The 19,815-nt window shown below is 46.8% G+C and overlaps 1 protein-coding gene across 4 annotated transcripts in view; it reads right to left on the reverse strand.

The window, feature by feature from the left end:
• Positions 1-19,815, reverse strand: part of ZNF565 (zinc finger protein 565) — a 38,316-nt gene that overhangs the window by 8,766 nt on the left and 9,735 nt on the right. For 2 of the 4 annotated variants that reach the window (XM_055239691.2, XM_055239690.2), the window contains exons 2-4: positions 14,533-14,606; positions 4,652-4,778; positions 3,855-3,950 (exon numbers count right to left, since the gene is read on the reverse strand). In XM_055239691.2, the coding sequence (XP_055095666.1) occupies positions 3,855-3,950; positions 4,652-4,778; positions 14,533-14,541 (232 nt within the window). In that variant the 5' untranslated portion in view covers positions 14,542-14,606. Of the gene's footprint in view, positions 1-3,854; positions 3,951-4,651; positions 4,779-14,532; positions 14,607-19,314; positions 19,379-19,815 lie in introns of all 4 variants that reach the window. The other 2 variants (XM_055239692.2, XM_055239693.2) reach the window with 2 other exon arrangements.

Consider the following 19,815-nt stretch of genomic DNA (forward strand, 5'->3'; position numbering starts at 1 on the left):
GGCCAGGTGCGGTGGCTCATGCCTGTAATCCCAGCACTTTAGGAACTTTGGGAGGCCTAGGTGAGTGGATCACTTGAGGTCAGGAGTTTGAGACCAGCCTGGCCAACATGGCGAAATCCTGTCTCTACTAAAAATATAAAAATTAGCTGGGCGTGGTGGTGCACTCCTGTATTCTCAACTGCTTGGGAAGCTGAGGCAGGAGAATTGCTTAAATCTGGGAGGCTGAGGTTGCAATGAGCTGAGATCGTGTCACTGCACTCCAGCCTGGGTGACTCCAGCCTAGGTGACAGAGTGAGACTCTGTCTCAAAAAAAAAAAAAAAAACCCATAAAAACAAACTTTTTCTGTGAAGGGCCCAATAGTAAATGTTTTAGGGTTTGTTGAACAGATAAAGTCTCTACAGCATATTCTTTTTTTTTTTTTTAACATTTTCAAAATATCAAAACTGTTCTTGGCTCTAGGGCTGTATGAAAAACTGGTTATGGACTGCATTTGACCCACAGATTGCAGTTTGCCGACCCCTGGTCTAGGGCACAGGGAAGTAAAAGATGGTAAAGATCTTAAGGTCTTGCTTTGCTCAGAAAAAGTTCAAAGATACGATTTCCTACCATTTTCTTTCTTTTTTTTTTTTTCTTTCCTGAGATGGAGTCTCGCTCTTGTTGCCCAGGCTGGAGTGCAATGGGGCAATCTCGGCTCTCAGCAACCTCTGCCTCCCGGACCATTTTTCAATAAAAGGAACCAACACTCTTTTGAGAACTGGCTGATTTCAGGGCTGAGGCAGGAAAAATCTGAAATAACCATGGAACATGCTGTGGTTCCAGAAAATGTGGAAGTACATCAAAGAGAATGTGGGTGTGTTGAGAGAACCCAGGAGCCAAGCTTAACAAGTTCTCAAGGGCCAAAGCCTGAACAATTCGAGCAATGAAATAAACAATGAAAGTAGTGACTACAGCCCATAGAATAAAATAAATACCCACGAACTCATCGTGATATAAAGAAATCATTGAATGAATAAGTGAACGGGAGAGGGCTAGAGACAGTTCTTCCTTACTGAAGAATTCCAATTAATAAATGGTGAAGGAATAAGGGACACAGAAAATCAACATTAGACAAGTGACAGAGTAATAACCGGTGCAGACAAGGTCCAGTGATGGATGCCAAAATCAGGGAGTGGAAGGAGGAAAAGCAGCACATTTGCCTAGTGTGAAAGTATTTCGCCATAAGATATTTATCAATTACAGATGGAAACTTTACAGGGGAGAAACAAGAGAGGCCCTATCTTACCAAGTGATCAAAGTGAACAGCACCTATCTTTTTTTTTTTTCCTGAGACGAAGTCTCATTCTGTTGCCCAGGCTGGAGTGCAGTGGCATGATCTTGGCTCACTGCAACTCCGCCTCCCGGGTTCAAGAGGTTCTCCTGCCTCAGCCTCCTGAGTAGCTGGGACTACAGGCACCTGCCACCACGCCCAGCTAATTTGTATATTTTTAGTAGAGACGGGATTTCACCATATTGGCCAGGCTGGTCTCGAACTGCTGACCTTGTGATCCACCCGCCTTGGCCTCCCAAAGTGCGAACAGCACCTATCTTACCAAGTGATCATAATGAACAGCACCAGTAATAAGTCATGTCAATGTCTGATATGTGATATACAGAGAACATAACATCACTTCTGTGATATTCTTGCTAAAATGCAGAATCTCACTGTGAGAAAACATTAGACAAACGTAAAGTGAGAGACAATCTACAAAAAAATACTCATTAAGAGGATCAGCTGGCAGTGGCTCATGCCTGTAATCCCAGCACTTTGGGAGGTTGAGGTGGGCAGGTCACTTGAGCTCAGGAGTTTGAGACCGGCCTGGCCAACATAGTGAAACCCCATATCTACTGAAAATACAAAAATTAGCCAGGTGTGGTAGTGTGCACCTGTAATCCTAGCTACTCAGGAGGCTGAGACAGGAGAATTACCTGAACCTGGGAGGCGGAGGTTTTAGTAGAGATGGGGTTTTACCATGTTGGCCAGGCTGGTCTTGACCTCCTGGCTTCAAGTGATCTGCCCACCTTGGCCTCCCAAAGTGCTGAGATGACAGGCGTGGGCCACCGTGCCCAGCCAATAAAATGTTTTTTTGGTTTGTTTTTTGAGGTAGACTTTCACTTTTGTCGCTCAGGCTGGAGTGCAATGGCATGATCTCAGTTCACTGCAATCTCCACCTCCTGGGTTCAAGAGATTCTCCTGGCTCAGCCTCCTGAGTAGCTGGAATTACAGGCACCCACCACTATGCCTAGCTAATTTTTTTCTTTTTGTGAGATGGAGTCTCGCTCTATCGCCCAGGCCGGAGTGCACTGGCGCGATCTCGGCTCACTGCAAGCTCCGCCTCCTGGGTTCACGCCATTCTCCTGCCTCAGCCTCCTGAGTAGCTGAGACTACAGGCGTCCACCACCGCGCCCAGCTAATTTTTTGTATTTTTAGTAGAGACAGGGTTTCACCATGGTCTCGATCTCCTGACCTCATGATCCGCCCGCCTCGGCCTCCCAAAGTGCTGGGATTACAGGCGTAAGCCACCGCGCCCAGCCAATTTTTGTATTTTTAGTAGAGACGGGGCTTCACCATGTTGGCCAAGGTGGTCTCGAACTCCTGACCTCAGGTGATCCACCCACCTCGGCCTGCCAAAGTGCTGGGATTACAGGCATGAGCCACCATACCTGGCCAAGAAAATAAGTTTTAAGTTTTTCTTTTCTTTCCTTTTTTTTTTTTTGAGACAGAGTCTCGGTCTGTTGCCCAGGCTGGAGTGCAGTGGCGCGATCTCGGCTCACTGCAAGCTCCGCCTCCCAGGTTCATGCCATTCTCCTGCCTCAGCCTCCTGAGTAGCTGGAACTACAGGCGCCCGCCACCACACCCGGCTAATTTTTTTGTATTTTTAGTAGAGACGTGGTTTCACCATGTTAGCCAGAATGGTCTCGATCTCCTGACCTTGTGATAGGCCTGCCTCGGCCTCCCAAAGTGCTGGGATTACAGGTGTAAGCCACCGCACCCGGCCGAAAATAAGTTTTTCTAAGGGATGAAGACACTTGTAGAAAAAAGGATCTGGCGAGGTACCGTGGTTCACACCTGTAATCTCACTTTGGCCTCCCAAAGTGGGAGGATCGCTTAAGCCCAGGAGATGGAGGCTGCAGTGAGCTATGATCACGCCACTGCACTCCAGCATGGGTGACAGAGTGACATCCTGTCTCTTAAAAAAAAAGGATACAAAGTACAGGTAAAAAGGTGGCCACTGAGGAAGAAATAGGTACATCTCTTTTTTTTTTTTTTTTTTTTTTTTTTTTTTTTTGAGACGGAGTCTTTCTCTGTCCCCCAGGCTGGAGTGCAGTGGCGCGATCTCGGCTCACCACAACCTCCACCTCCTGGGTTCTCGCCATTCTCCTGCCTCAGCCTCCCGAGTAGCTGGGACCACAGGCGCCCGCCAACACGCCCGGCTAATTTTTTTTTGTATTTTTTAGTAGAGACGGGGTTTCACTGTGTTAGCCAGGATGGTCTCGATCTCCTGACCTCGTGATCCACCCGCCTCGGCCTCCCAAAGTGCTGGGATTACAGGCTTGAGCCACCGCGCCCGGCGGTACATCTCTTTTTAAAAAGAAAGGAAAATGTGAGAGAACAGAGACCAGAGAGGAATTAATGGGAGTAGGCCAAGGTTCTCTTGGGAGCCGACGCTAATAAAGTCTTTACTCGCCACATCTTCACGTTTCAGGCCTTTCTTCCACAGTAGGGCTTTGAGGGAACTTCGCACAGTAACTCAAGTTATTCCTGTCAGTCGACTCATCCAGGGACCTTCCCCTGTCAAAATCGGCCCTCGCTCACCTGGGCACCATGGTCTTGTCACATCATTTGCAATCATCCAGGGCTCTTTCCCTTGCTCCAATAAGCAGATGACATCAGGCTTAGAAATGGAGAGTCCTGTTTACAGGAAAAGAAACGGGGTGTGATCAGACTGCTCCAAAATCCAAACCCAGTTCCCTGGTCACCATGGAAAGGACGCAATCACAAGGCAGGTGGAAGGTTGTCCAAAGGAGGGGAAGACCGAGGTACCCAGCAGAATGACTTGTTTCCAATTCCACAAAGCACAAAACAAATTTTCAGTCACCAGAAATTCAGCTAGAAACTTGTAAGTTACCCTAGAAATTCACAATGAAGAAACCAGAAATTCCAGAAGGGTAGTCCTGAATTATGTGGAGTAAATGTGTGGTGATCACTCTCCATGAACCCCTCCTTCCCCTCCAATCTATTCCTTGATGCTCCTGGCCTTGTTCTGTGCCCGGCTCTGGGATCCCGACAGCTCACCATAAGGACTGCATTACCCATGCCCTCTGGCTTCTCATTGGCTTTGGCAGACAGAAAGCATCAGCTGGAGATCAGCGGACAGGAGGAGAGAGAGCACCAGGCACTTCTTATCCTCCTCTCTCCCTCCTTTGACCCAGGAGCTCTGCAAGTAGCTACAGCTATTGCTGGCCGAGCCTTTCTCTATGGCTGTAGTTTGTAGCATCTCCTGTGACAGTTTCCTCTCCTCACCCGTTTAGGCAGAGATGGAAACGGCACCCCATGGTTGTAGTCCCTGGTGCCTTGCTTTCCGTCTGGCCTGTGTGATACAATCTCCTTACCTAGTGAGGCCAAGTGACTAAAGTTCTCCAGAGTCACCTCCCTGTACAAGTCCCTCTGAGCAGGTTCCAGGCACTTCCATTCTTCCAGAGAGAACTCTATGGCCACGTCCCTAAATGTCACCAGTCCCTGAAACAATAAACCCACGCATTAGTGTACATTAAGAAACTTTTTTCAATTTTTATTACAAAAATTTTCAAAATGCACAAAAGTACAGAGAATAGTATACAGTAATGACCCCCCCATATGCATCAATCTGCTTCAACAGTTAACAAGGTGTACCCTGTTTTATCTCTTCCCTTCTATCTTTTATTCCCCATGTACTGTGAGGCAAATCCCACATGCCAAACATCATACTTCACCCACAGATACTTTAGTATGCAACAGATTATCGACTTCTCTTAGAAAAACACATAATAATCAGAATATCATTATCATACTTAATAAAGGTATCAATAATTTCCCAATCAACAGATTAAATTCTAATTGCCCTAATGTTCTCAATTTTTTTTCTTTTCTTTTTTTTTTTTTTGAGACAGAGTTTCGCTCTTGTTGCCCAGGCTAGAGAGCAATGGCACGATCTCAGTTCACCACAACCTCCGCCTCCTGGGTTCAAGTGATTCTCCTGCCTCAGCCTCCCAAGTAGCTGGGATTACAGGCATGTGCCACCACACCTGGCTCATTTGTATTTTTAGTAGAGATGGGTTTCTCCATGTTGGTCAGGCTGGTCTTGAACTCCTAACCTCAGGTGATCCACCCGCCTCGGCCTCCCAAAGTGCTGGGATTACAGGCGTGAGCCACAACGCCTGGTCTCTTTTTTTTTTTTTTGAGACCAAGTCTCACTCTGTTGCCCAGGCTGGAGTGCAGTGGTGCATGGAGTGCAGTGGTGTGTGCAGTGCAGTGGAATGGAGTGCAGTGGCTCACTGCAACCTCTGCCTCCCAGGTTCAAGCAATTCTCCTGCCTCAGCCTCCCAAGTAGCTGGGTTACAGGCGCCCGCTACCATGCCCAGCAAATGTTTTTTGTACTTTTAGTAAAGACGAGGTTCCTCCATGTTGGCCAGGCTGGTCTCAAACTCCTGGCCTTAAGTGATCTGCCCGACTTGGCCTCCCAAAGTGTTGGGATTATAAGCATGAGCCACTGCACCTGGCCTCAATTTTTTTTTTTTTAAGACCAGTCACCCAGGCTGGAGTACAGTGGTGTGTTCATGGCTCACTGCAGCCTCAACCTCAGCTCAAGCAATCTTCCCATCTCAGCCTCCCAAGTAGCTGGGACCACAGTGTGGGTGCGCCACCATGCCCAGCTAATCTTTATATTATTTGTAGAGAGAGGGGGTCTCACTATGTTGCCCAGGCTGGTCTTGAGTTCCTGGGCTCAAGTGATCCTTCCACCTGGGCCTCCCAAAGTGCTGGGATTACAGGCTTAAGCCACTGTGCCCAGCAGTGATTTTTCTAAATTAACAAATTCAGTACTTAACCAAAAGTGATTTTTTTTTTTTTTTTTTTTTTGAGACGGAGTTTCACTCTTGTTGCCCAGGCTGGTGTGCAATGGTGCGATCTCGGGTCACCGCAACCTCCGCCTCCTGGGTTCAAGTGATTCTCCTGCCTCAGCCTCCCAAGTAGCTGGGATTACTGGCACCTGCCACCACACTCAGCTAATTTTTGTATTTTTGGTAGAGATGGGGTTTCTCCAAGGCAGGTGGATCACCTGAGGTGGGGAGTTTGAGACCAGCCTGACCACCATGGAGAAACCCCGCCTCTACCAAAAATACAAAATTACCCAGGTGTGGTGGTGCATGCCTGTAATCCCAGCTACTCAGGAGGCTGAGGGAGGAGAATCGCTTGAACCTGGGAGGCGGAGGCAGAGGCTTCAGTAAGCCGAGATCACGACATTGCACTCCAGCCCGGGCAACAAGAGCAAAACTCCGTCTCAAAAAAAAAAAAACAAAGAAAGAAAAAAGAAAAAGAAGTATTTGCATTAGCAGAGTTCCTGCCTTCTGGATTTCGTGGATTGCATCTTCGTGGTATAGTTTCACAGGTGCTTTATTTCCATATTCTCTGTGAAATGGTAGTTAGATCTGGGGGTCTGATTTCCATTTTTGAGGGAAGGGCATTAATATGTCAGGGATGGTGATGTGTACTTCCTGTAGCATCCCATTAGGAGGCACATAATGACTGGATGCCCCCCCCCTTTTTTTTTTTCTGAGACAGGGTCTCACTCTGTCACCCAGGCTGGAGTGTGGTGGCACAATCGCGCTCACTGGAGCCTTGACCTCCCAGCTCAAGCTATCCCCCTGCCTCAGCCTCCCAAGTAGCTGGCACTAAAGGTATGCGCCACCACACTCAGCTATTTTTTTATTTTTTGTAGAGATGGGGTCTCACTATGTTGTCCAGGCTGATCTTGAATTCCTGGACTCAGGTGATCCACCCACCTCGACCTACGAAAGTGCTGGGATTATAGGTGTGGGCCACTGTGCCTGGCCCTATTTTTTTAAGACACAGAGTCTTGCTCTGTCACCCAGGCTGGAGTGCAGTGGTGCAATCATGGCTCACTGCTGCCTCAAATTCCTGAGCTCAAGCAATCCTTCCACCTCAGCCTCCCAAGTGACTGGGACTACAGGCACATGTCACCATACTAAGCTATTTTTTTTTAAATTAATTTTTGTAGAGGTGGGGTCTTGCTATATTGCCCAGGCTGGTCTCAAACTTCTAGGCTCAAGCAATCCTCCCACTTTGGCCTTCCAAAGCGCTGGGATTAAAGGTTGAACCACAGAATGCCTGTCTTGTCCTATTTTGTTTTGTTTTGTTTTTTTGAGATGGAGTCTCTGTTGCCCAGGCCGGAGTGCAGTGGCATAATTTCAGCTCACTGTAACCTCTGTCTCCCAGGTTCAAGTGATTCTCCTGCCTCAGCCTCCCAAGTAGCTGGGATTACAGGTGCATGCCACCATGCCCGGCTAATTGTTTTATTTTTTATTTTTTATTTTTTGAGACGGAGTCTCACTTTGTCGCCCAAGCTGGAGTGCAGTGGCACAATCTCGGCTCACTGCAACCTCCACCTCCTGGGTTCAAGTGATTCTCCTGCCTCAGCCTCCTGAGTAACTGGGATTACAGGTGCCTGCCACCACTCCTGGCTAATTGTTGTATTTTTAGTAGAGACAGGGTTTCACCACATTGACCAGGCTGGTCTTGAACACCTGACCTCAGGTGATCTACCTGCCTCAGCCTCCCAAGGTGCTGGGATTACAGGCATGAGCCACCATGCCTGGCCCCTAATTTTTGTATTTTTAATAGAGATGGGGTTTCACCATGTTGGCCAGGCTGGTTGTGAACTCCTGACCTCAAGGGATCTGCCCCCCTCGGCCTCCCACAGTGCTGGGATTACTGGCATGAGCCACTGTGCTCAGCCACCTGTCTCTTTTTTTTTTTTTTTTTTTGAGAAAGAGTCTCGCTCTGTCGCCCAGACTGGAGTGCAGTGGCGCGATCTCAGCTTACTGCAATCTCCGCCTCCCAGGTTCAAGCAATTCTCCTGCCTCAGCCTCCCAAATAGCTGGGACCATAGGTGCGTGCTACTGCGCCTGGCTAATTTTTTGTATTTTTAGTAGAGAAGGGGTTTCATCATGTTGGTCAGGCTGGTCTCGATCTCCTGACCTCATGATCTGCCCGCCTCGGCCTCCCAAAGTGCTGGGATTACAGGTGTGAGCCCCGTGCCCAGCCCACCTGACCCATTTTAAATGAGGTTAAAATTGATGAGTAGGGTCAGGTTTTGACAAGCTGATTCATCCAGGAAATACCTTATTGAGGAGATGAAGAATAATTTTTTTTTTTTTTTGAGACAGAGTCTTGCTCTGTCACCCAGCCTAGAGTGCAGTGACACGATCTCGGCTCACTGCAACCTCTGCCTCCTGGGTTCAGGCAATTCTTCTGCTTCAGCCTCCTGAGTAGCTGGGATTACAGGTGTGCGCTGCCACACTCGGCTAATTTTTATATTTTTACTAGAGATGGGGTTTCACCATGTTAGTCAATCTCGAACTTCTGACCTCATGATACGCCCGCCTTGGCCTCTCAGAGTGTTGGGATGACAGGTGTGAGCCACTGCACCCAGCCTAATTTTGATTTTTAATATTTTGTTTTGTAGAGACAGAATCTCACTATGTTACCCAGGCTGGTCTCAAATTCCTGGTCTCAAGTGATCCTCCCGCCTCAGCCTCCCAAAGCACTGGGATCACAGGCCTGAGCCACTGCACCTGGCCAAGGACATTTACGAGGAGATGAAGAAGGGTACTGGAGGAAGGAGGTAATGAAGCATGACAGAATCTAGAGCGGCAGGCCTGTGCCATGAAGGAAGTATAATAAGCACAGTTACATGACTAGAGGTCTGTATGTTCTTGAACATTCCTGTGGCTACAGATAAAACTATCTGCAGACAGCAGGACACTTCTATCTTCCATGGTCTGGGAATGAGCAGGAAAGAGCTAAGTGGGGTCCCATAAATAAGCGAAATAGTGAAATACACAAAACACACAGCAACCTGGACCTGGCAAATATAATGTCTTTCAAAAATGAGTCCAGGCTGGGTGTGGTGGCTTATGCCTGTAATCCCAGCACTTTGGGAGGCTGAGGCGGGTTGATCACTTGAGGCCAGCAGTTCAAGACCAGCCTGCCAGCTGGGCATGGTGGTAATTCCAGCACTTTGGGAGGCTGAGGTGGTTGAATCATCTGAAGTCAGCAGTTCGAGAATAGCCTGGCCAACATGGTGAAATCCTGTCTCTACTAAATACAAAAAATTAGCTGCGCGTGGTGGCGGGTGCCTGTAATCCCAGCTACTTGAGGGGCTGAGGCAGGAGAATCACTTGAACCCAGGAGGCAGGGGTTGCAGTGTGCTGAGATCGTGCCACCACACTGCAGCCTGGGCAACAAGAGTGAAACTCTGTTTAAAAAAAAAAAAAAGAAGTCCAGCCTGGCCAACATGGCAAAACCCTGTCTCTACTAAAAATACAAAAAATTAGCCAGGCGTGGTAGTACACACCTGTAATCCCAGCTACTTGGGAGGCTGAGGCAAGAGAATAGCTTGAACCCCAGAGGCTGAGGTTGCAGTGAGCTGAGATCGTGTCACTGCACTCCAGCCTGCGTGACAGAGCGAGACTCTGTCTCAAAAACAAACAAACAACAACAACAACAACAACAAAACCCCCCAAAAAGAAACTAGCTGGGCATGATGGTGCATGCCTGTAGTCCCAGCTACTAGGGAGGCTGAGGCAGGAGAATCGCTTGAACCCGGGAGGTGGAGATTGCAGTGAGCTGAGACTGCACCACTGCACTCCAGCCTGGGCGACAGAGCAAGACCCCATCTCAAAAACAATATAAATAAATAAATAAGAATGAAAGAAGGAAGAGAGAAGGAAGTTAGAAAGGAGGGCAGGCAGGCAGGCAGAAAGACAGAGACTATTATTGGTTGCATAATATTGTATGTTATCTCTTGTAAGTAAGTTGATTCCATTATTTTCATGCGCTTAGCTTAATTAAGATGTGTACGTTAAAGTGGCTTATATCTAAAAGAGAGGCAATAACAAATGCTAGTGAAGATGTGAACAGAAGGGAACCCTTGTACACTTTGTTGGGAATGTAAATTAGTAAAATCACTATGGAGAACAGTTTGGAGGTTCCTCAAAAAACTAAAAATGGAGCTACCTTGTGGCCCAGTGATACCACTGCTGGGTATATACCCAAAAGAAAGGAAATCAGTAGGCTGGGCGTGGTGGCTCACGCCTGTAATCTCAGCACTTTGGGAGGCCAAGGCAGGCAGATCACCTGAGGTCAAGAGTTCGAGACCAGCCTGGCCAACATGGTGAAACCCCATTTCTACTAAAAATACAAAAAAATTAGCTGGGCGTGGTAGCGTGTGCCTGTAATCCCAGCTACTTGGGAGGCTGAGGCAGGAGAATCGCTTGAACCCGGGAGGCAGAGGCTGCAGTGAGCTGGGATCACGCCACTGCCGGCATGGGCAACAAGAACGAAATTCCATTTAAAAAAAAAAGAAAGAAAGAAAGGAAACCAGTATATCGAAGAGATATCTGCACTCTATGTTTGCTGCAGCACTGTCCACAATAGCCAAGATTTGGAATCAACCCAAGTGTCTGTCAACAGATGAATGGATAAAGAAAATGTGGTACATATACACAATAGAGTACTATTCAGCCACAAAAAGAATGAGATCTGGTCATCTGCAACATGAATGGAACTGGAGGTTATTATGCTACATGAAGTAAGCCAGGCACAGAGAGACAAACTACATATTCTCACTTATTTGTGGATCTAAAAATCAAAACAATTCAACTCATGGTCATAGAGAGTTGAAGTATGATTACTGAAGGCTGGGAAGGGTAGAGGGAGGCTGAGTGGGAGGTGGGGATGGTTAATGGGTACAAAAAATAGAAAGAATAAGACCTACTATTTGATAGCACAACAGGGTGACTATAGTCAATAAGAACTTAACTGTACATTTTTTTTTTTTTTTTTGAGATGGAGTTTTGCTTTGTCATCCAGGCTGGAGTGCAGTGACATGATCTCGGCTCACTGCAACCTCTGCTCTGGGGTTCAAGTCATTCTCCTGCCTCAGTCTCCAGAGTAGCTGGGATTACAGGCGCCCACTACCACGCCCAGCTAATTTTTGTATTTTTTAGTAGAGATGGGGTTTCCTCATGTTGGCCAGGCTGGTCTTGAACTCCTGATCTCAAGTGATCCACCTGCCTTGGCCTCCCAAAGTGCTGGGATTACAGGCGTGAGCCACCGTGCCCAGCCTAAATGTACATTTTTAAAATAAAGAGTGTAATTGGATTGTTTGTAACTCAAAGGATAAATGCTTGAGGGGTTGGATACCCCATTCTTCATGATGTGCTTATTTCACACTGCATACCTGCATCACAACATCTCATGTACTCCATAAATATATACACCTACTATGTACTGACAAAAATTAAAAATTAAAAAAATTTAAAAACACAAGATGTGTAAAATCTTCAGGGTTTATTATATGCTTGATAATATTCACATTCCTTCACTGTCCACTTTTCCTTGCTCCTGAAATCAGAAAGCTGATGGAGGGTATACCTGAGTTACATAAATGTGGCCCACAACCAACACATATGTTCAACCTCAAAATGGACCATTTTATGGTTATTCATCTCTCATACATATCCTTGCAAGACTGAAGAGTGTTCCGCCGCTAAAGTTCCGAATCACAGCCCCCTTCCTAAAGGTCTCACAAAACAGATGTTACCACATACAGAGACCAAGACCAATCACTACAACTCCTACCATGTTTACATGGAGAGAGAAGGCTGTGGGCTTCTATTACAAACACCCTGATATTGGGTAAAACATGACACCCTTTTAAATGAATTTCTTTCTTTCTCTCTCTTTTTTTTTTTTTTTCGAGACAGGGTCTAACTCTGTCCTTGGCTCACTGCAACTTCTGCTTCCCAAGCTCAAGAGATTCTCCCGTCTGAGCCTCCTGAGTAGCTGGGACTATAGGTGGCATGCCACTGCACCTCACTAAATTTCGTATATACATATTTTTTGTAGAGACAGGGTTTTGCCATGTTATGCAGGCTGGTCTTGTACTCTTGAGCTCAGGTAATTCACCTGCCTTGGCCTCCCAAAGTGCTGGGATTACAGGCGTGAGCCACCATGCCTAACTTTGTGTTTTTAAATTTAAATTTAAATTTAAATTTTTGTTTGTAGAGATGGGGTCTCACTACATTGCCCCAGCTGGTCTTGAACTCCTGGTCTCAAGCAATCCTCCTACCTCGGCCTCCCAAAGTGTTGGAATTACAGGGTGAGCCACTGGGCCTGGCCAGAACTTTTCTTAATGATGGTTGTATCTATCAACATTTTCCCACCTTAGAAATTAAAAGAAAGAAATTTCATTTTTTTTTTTTGAGACAGAGTCTCATTGTATCAGCCAGTGTGGAGTGCAGTGATGCAATCTTGGCTCACTGCAACCTCTGCCTCCCAGGTTCAAGCGATTCTCGTGCCTCAGTCTCCTGAGCAGCTGGAATTACAGACATGCGCCATCATGCCCGGCTAATTTTTGTATTTTCAGTACAGACAGAGTTTCATCATGTTGGTCAGGCTGGTCTCAAACTCCTGACCTCAGGTGATCTGTCTGCCTCAGCCTCCCAAAGTGTTGGGATTACAGGTATCAGACACTGCATCCAGCCAAGAAATTTTAAAAATATTTTAACAACAAATAAACCTGTTACCTGTTAATATCAGTAACATACATTTTATGAAACATAACTCTATTGTCAAAATCAAAAAATTTAGTGGCATTGTTTTACATTTTTGTAAATATCTTTAATGACTGGCCAACTAAAAGAAACTTGGAATTTTTTTTTTTTTGAGATGGAGTCTCACTCTGTTGCCCAGGCTGGAGTGCAGTGGTGTAATCTCAGCTCACTGCAACCTCTGCCTCCTAGGTTCAAGCAATTCTCTTGCCTCAGCCTCCTGAGTAGCTGGGACTATAGACACCTGCCACTGCACCCAGCTAATTTCTGTATTTTTAGTAGAGACGGGGTTTCACCATGTTGGCCAGGATGGTCTTGATCTCTTGACCTCGTGATCCACCCGCCTTGGCCTCGCAAAGTGCTGGGATTACAGGCATGAGCCACCACGCCAGGCCTATATATATATTTTCTGAGACAGAGTCTCACTGTGTCGCCCAAGCCGGAGTGCGGTGGCGTGATCTCTGCTTATGACAACCTCGGCCTCCTAGGTTCAAGTGATTCTCCTACCTCAGCCTCTCAAGTAGCTGGGATTATAGGCACCCACCACCACTGCGCCCAGCCATATGAATATATATATATATATATGTATATATATTTTTTTGACAGTATTAAATGTCTTGTGACTTTTTAAAGAGGGGGTGACATTTAAAAATAGAATAAAGAATAAAGCAGTGGCTCATGCCTGTAATCCCAGTACTAGGAGGCTAATAGATTGAGCCCTGGAGTTTGAGACCAGTCTGGGCAACACAGTGAGACCTGGTCTCTACAAAAACTTAAAAAATTAGCTGGGAGTGGTGGCATGTGGCTGTGGTCCTAGCTACTTGGGAGGCTGAGGTGGGAGGATTGCTTGAGCCCAGGAGGTTGAGGCTGCAGTGAGCCATGACTGCACCACTGTGCTCCAGTCTGGGTGACAGAGTGAGACCCTGTCTCAAAAAACGAAACAAAACAAAAACACAGAAGAAAGAAACCGCCCAAGACAATGGAAAAGATGAAACTATTTTATTTCATCTTTGGCCTCATTCAACCACAGTTATGATAAGGGAGACTCTCATATTTCTCTCAAGAGAAGGTATTTCTACTGTACTGGTGCTCTGCTAAGAGCATTTATTTATTTATTTAGACAGAGTCTTGCTCTGTCTCCCAGGGTGGAGTGCAGTGGGGAAATCTTGGCTCCCTGCAACCTCCATCTCCTGGGTTCAAACGATTCTCCTGCCTCAGCCTCCTGAGTAGCTGGGACTACAGGTGTGTGGTATCACGCCCAGCTAATTTTTGTATTTTTAGTAGAGATGGGGTTTCACCATGTTGTCCAGGCTGGTCTTGAACTCCTGGCCTCAAGGGATCCGCCTGCCTCAGCCTCCCAAAGTGCTGAGATTACAGGCATGTGCCACCACGCCCAGCCCATGCTCTGCTAAGAGGACTACAGATACATGGACAATGCTGGAGAGGAGAGGGCCACCGAGGGACTTGGGCACCATCACTCATCTCCTGGAATGGACCAACTGTGAGAAGGATACAGGGAAGTTCCAGGATAAAGAACACAGTGTCCATATAATCTGGCGGGAAGACAGATCATTCTAAGGATAGAAGGAATTTCAACATACCTGGGCCATGGCTTTTAGAACTATTTGACCTGCTCTGATTTCTCTGGATTCTTCTCTTGGACAAGTGCGGAGTCCTGAAAAAGCAAAACGGGGGGAGATGGGGTAACCTCTGATAAACTGAGCTTGCCTCAGCACTCCCAAATAGATGAGCTTAAAAGAATTGCACTTCCAATGTCTCGGATCTGCTTCTCCCACCTCTCCATGTCCTACCACACAAGAACTAACATTAAGAACTACAGAGTTGGCCAGGCATGGTGGCTCACGCCTGTAATCCCAGCACCTTGGGAGGCTGAGGCACAAGAATTGCTTAAACCTGAAAGGTGGAGGTTGCAGTGAGCTGAGACTGCACCACTGCCCTCTAGCCTGGGCGACAGTGCGAGACTCGGTCTCAAAACAAACAAACAAAAAACAAAACAAAACAACAACAACAAAAAACTGCAGAGTTAAGAAAACCCAGTCCCTTCCTAAACAGTAAGGAACCCAAAAACAGAAAGATGGTTTCAAGGCAGATGTGCTCCAGCACTGACACAGAACCCAGGCTCCACAAAGGGAGGGATTACAGCTGATGCAGTCCCTGTAGCATCCTTAATGATGCTAAACTTGGCCCTAGATGGGACCTAGAAGGCTCCCACCTGCTCCAAATTACAGCAAGGATCTTACAACTCAGACTCACTCACTTGACCCCTAAGGATGAGGACAGCAACATCAGGCTAGGAACACAGACCATCTATGCAGGCCAAATCTTGAGTAAAAGACATCCCTAAATGAAGTCTTCTAGCTTCTCTGGGCTCAACAGGCAAAACCTCCTGGGCATCTCACTGGCTCCACTTCCTCCTTCCAAGTCCAAAATGGGACTACACCATGCATACCATAGGCTCTGTCAATGCCTCCAGCCCCAGCTAGACTCACCAGGCAGGAGCAAGACAGCCCCAGTAGTACAGGCATCTTGCTTGCATACCCACACATCCAGAGTACTGCCCTCCATGGGAACTCAATTTCTAGAAGCCTCTTGGCCCAGCACTCTTTATTTCTCATCTGAGCCCTCCCTACTGCTTTCATTCTTTTTTTTTTTTAAGACTAGACAGCTGGGCGCGGTGGCTCACACCTAATCTCAGCACTTTGGGAGGCAAGGCAGGTGGATCACCTGAGGTCAGGAGTTCGAGACCAGCCTAATCAACATGGAGAAACCCTGTCTCAACTAAAAGTACAAAAAATTAGCGGGGTGTGGTGGCGCATGCCTGTAATCCCAGCTACTCGGGAGGCTGAGGCAGGAGAATCACTTGCACCCGGGAGGCAGAGGTTGTAGTGAGCCGAGATTGCACCATTGCATTCCAGCCTGGGAAACAAAAGCAAAACTCTGTCTCAAAAAAAAAAAAAAAAAAAGACAAGTACAGTAGTGAGAAGAGGGGGAAGAACAGAACAAGGAGTTCAATTCATAACTGACTATGAACAATCAGTGGAGATAACTCACTACCTTCTGACCATTTACTGCTTTTCTGCAGAACATCACTTCCCCGTTGACTGTGAGGCTGGCAGTTGCTGAGTCTGAAGTCCTGTGAATGGTACACATCTCAAGGGAATGAGAAGTCAGAGTTTTAAGGAGGGTTCTTTTTTTCCTTTTGAGACAGGGTCTCACTCTGTTGCCTAGGCTGGAGTGCAGAGGTGTGATCTCAGCTCACTGCAACCTCTGCCTCCCAGGTTCAAGCGATTCTCCTGCCTCAACCTCACGAATAGCTGGGAGTACAGGCGCACGCCACTACGCCCGGCTGATTTTTTGTATTTTTAGTAGAGACACGGTTTCACCATGTTAGCCAGGCTGGTCTTGAACTCCTCACCTCAGGTGATCTGCCCACCTTGGCCTCCCAAACTGTTAAGATTAGCAGGGTATGAGCCACCATGCTTGGCCTAACAAGGGTATTAAATCTGATCTAATTAGAGGTGCAAGAAGCTTCCTGTAGGGGGTGGGTCAAAAGAAATACTTCTTTTTTTTTTTTTGAAATGGGGTTTCACTCTGTCACCCAGGCTGGAGTGCAGTGGCACAATCTCGGATCACTGCAACCTCTGCCTCCCAGACTCAAGCAATCCTCCCACCTTGGCCTCTCAAGTAGCTAGGACCACAGGCATGCACCACCACACCTGGCTAATTTTTGCATTTTTCGTACAGATTGGGTTTTGCCATGTTGGCCAGGCTGGTCTTGAACTTCTGAGCTCGAGTGATCTGCCCACCTCAGCCTCCGAAAGTGCTGGGATTACAGGTGTGAGCCACCGTGCCCAGCTAAGGAAGACTAACTTAAGCAATGGGGATGGTGTCAATAAAACTTTTCTGTAAAATGTAGAATGGGAATTGGGTTCTGAAACCTCAGGGAAGTTTAATAGGCAGAAAAGGGACAGAGAATATTGTGAGCAGAGTGAAATGCAGTGGCAAAAACACTGGACTGAAAGCGAATGGTGTATTTGGGAGACTGAGAATGATTTGGAATGAGTTGTGTAGTTTGAAGAAAGGTCTAGACCAGTGCTGTCCAACAGAACGTTCTGTGATGATGGAAATCTTCAAATCCATGCTGTAAATATGGTAGTCATAGGTGGCTATTGAGCATATGAAATGTGGCTAGTATGGCTGAGAAACTAAAGTTTTTATTTTATTTTAATTAATCTAAATTTAAATTTAATTAGCTCTAGAATCTAGAGGCAGATAATGCTGGAGATGACATCAGGGGTTAGAAAATGAAGGTGTATGGGCCGGGCGTGGTGGCTCATGCCTGTCATCCCAGCACTTTGGGAGGCCGAGGTGGGTCGATCACCTGAGGTCAGGAGTTCAAGATCAGCCTGGCCAACATGGTGAAACCCCGTCACTACTAAAAATATAAAAATTAGCCAGGCATGGTGGTGCGTGCCTGTATCCAGCTACTTGGGAGGCTGAGGCGGGAGAATTGCTTGAACCTGGGAGGCGGAGGTTGCAGTGAGCCAAGATCGTACCACACCACTCTAGCCTGGGCCACAGAGCGAGATTCTGTCTCAAAAAGAAAAAAAGAAAAGAAAAGAAAATGAAGGTGTATGAATGAAAAAACTATGAGGGCAAGGACCAGTGGGTCTCATCATCACTCTAACCATCACTCTTGCCACAGTGTCTGAAGGACATAGGTAACCAATAAATACAGGCTGAATGCATAAAACTTAGGTACTTTGGGAAGCTGAGGTGTGTGGATCGCTTAAGCCCAGGAATTTGAAACCACCCTGGGTAACATAGTGAGCCCTCATCTCTATTTTTTAAAAAAGGTAGGTTTTCAGCTGGGCACGGTGCCCATGCCTGTAATCCCAGCACTTTGGGAGGCCGAGGCAGGTAGATCACCTGAAATCAGGAGTTTGAGACCAGCCTGGCCAACATGGTGAAACCCCATCTCTACTAAAAATACAAAAATTAGCTGGCATGGTGGTGGGCGCTTGTAATCCCAGCTACTCGGGAGGCTGAGGCAGGGAGAATCGCTTGAACTCGGGAGGCAGAGGTTGCAGTGAGCCAAGATCGTGCCATTGCACTCCAGACTGGGGAACAGAGTGAGACTGTCTCCAAAAAAAAAAAAAAGAAAGAAAAAGTAGGTTTTCACTTATTAATGAAATGGAAGGCAACCTAAGAATTTAAAGACAGAAGTGACAAGACCAATATGGCCTCGCCCTCCCAAAGTGCTGGGATCACAGGCATGAACCACTGTGCCCCGCCCCACCATATAATTAGGAATATCAATATCATGTCTATGGCCATACCACCCTGAATACTCACATCTCATCTTTTGGAGAGGTGTAACCTTGGAGTCAGAAAGATTGACTGAGAGGTATTTGTACTTTTTCAGGCAAACAAAGAGGGCCTGACCCAGGACACTGGCAGCAGAAAAGAGGAGGGAGATGAAATCAACAGGCTCTGGCATCTGATAGATATGGTGGCAGAGAAAAGGAAGTCAGAATTCTTTCATATTTACTTGGCTCCTATCTCAACTGGCACTGTTCTAGGCACGAGGAAAGGAAATAATTTAAGTCCCTGTCCCAGTTGATCTCACATTCAGGTTTTTTTTTTTTTTTTGAGACAAAATCTTGCTCTGTCACCCAGGCTGGAGTGCACTGACGAGCTCTCGGCTCACTGCAACCTCCACCTCCTGGGTTCAAGCAATTATTTTGCCTCAGCCTCCCAAGTAGCTGGAATTACAAGTGTGCACCATCATGCTCTGCTAATTTTTGTAACTTTTGTAGAGATGGGGTCTTGTCATGTTGGCCAGGCTGGTCTTCAACTCCTGCCTCAAGTGATCTGCCCACTTCAGCCTCCCAAAGTGCTGGGATTACAGGTGTGAGCCATTGTGCCTGGCTGGATCTCACATCCTATGGGAAGAGACAACCAACAAACACTGACATACGGAGATAGATGGGATTGAGGGCTGGGCACAGTAGCTCACTCCTGTCATCTCAGCACTTTGAGGGACCAAGGCAGGAGGATATCTTGAGGCCAGGAGCTCAAGACCAGCCTAGGCAGCAAAGTAAGACCCCCATTTCTACAAAAAATTTGAAGGAAAAAAAAAAGAAAAAGAAAAAAGATGAGATGTGAGTATTCAGGGTGGTATGGCCATAGACATGATATTGATATTCCTAATTATATGGTGGGGCGGGGCACAGTGGTTCATGTCTGTGATCCCAGCACTTTGGGAGGGCGAGGCACGCAGATCACTTGAGGTCAGAAGTTCTAGACCAGCCTGGCCAACACGGTGAAATGCCGTCTCTACTAAAAATACAAAAAATTACCTGGGTGTTGTGGCGCACGCCTGTAATCCCAGCTACTCAGGAGGCTGAGGTGAATCACTTGAACCTGGGAGGAAGAGGTTGTAGTAAGCTGATATTGTGCCACTGCACTCCAGCCTGGGCAACAGAGTGAGACTCTGTCACAAACAACAACAACAACATATGTATGTGTATATATATATATATATATATACATATATATATATATATATATGTCAGGTGGCAAATGTCTTTTAGATAAAAACAAAGAAGATTAAGGGGAGAGGGAGTTTTGGAGGAAGAAAGGGTAGTCTGAGAAGGTGACAGGTAAGCACAGCCTGAATGGATGAGTGAGCAATGCAGGTATCTGCGGAAGTGCATTCCTCGCACCAGGAGCAGCAATTGCAAGGGTCTGAATGCAGGAGCAGGCTTTCCTCGATCAACAAGAGGAAGGAGACAAGGGCAGCTGGGATGGAACATGGGAGAGGAAGAGGGTCAGAGAGAGAGCTAGAAGCCAGATCACAA

Source organism: Symphalangus syndactylus, chromosome 13 (assembly GCF_028878055.3).
Source record: "Symphalangus syndactylus isolate Jambi chromosome 13, NHGRI_mSymSyn1-v2.1_pri, whole genome shotgun sequence".
In the NCBI taxonomy this organism is placed as follows: Eukaryota; Metazoa; Chordata; class Mammalia; order Primates; family Hylobatidae; genus Symphalangus; species Symphalangus syndactylus.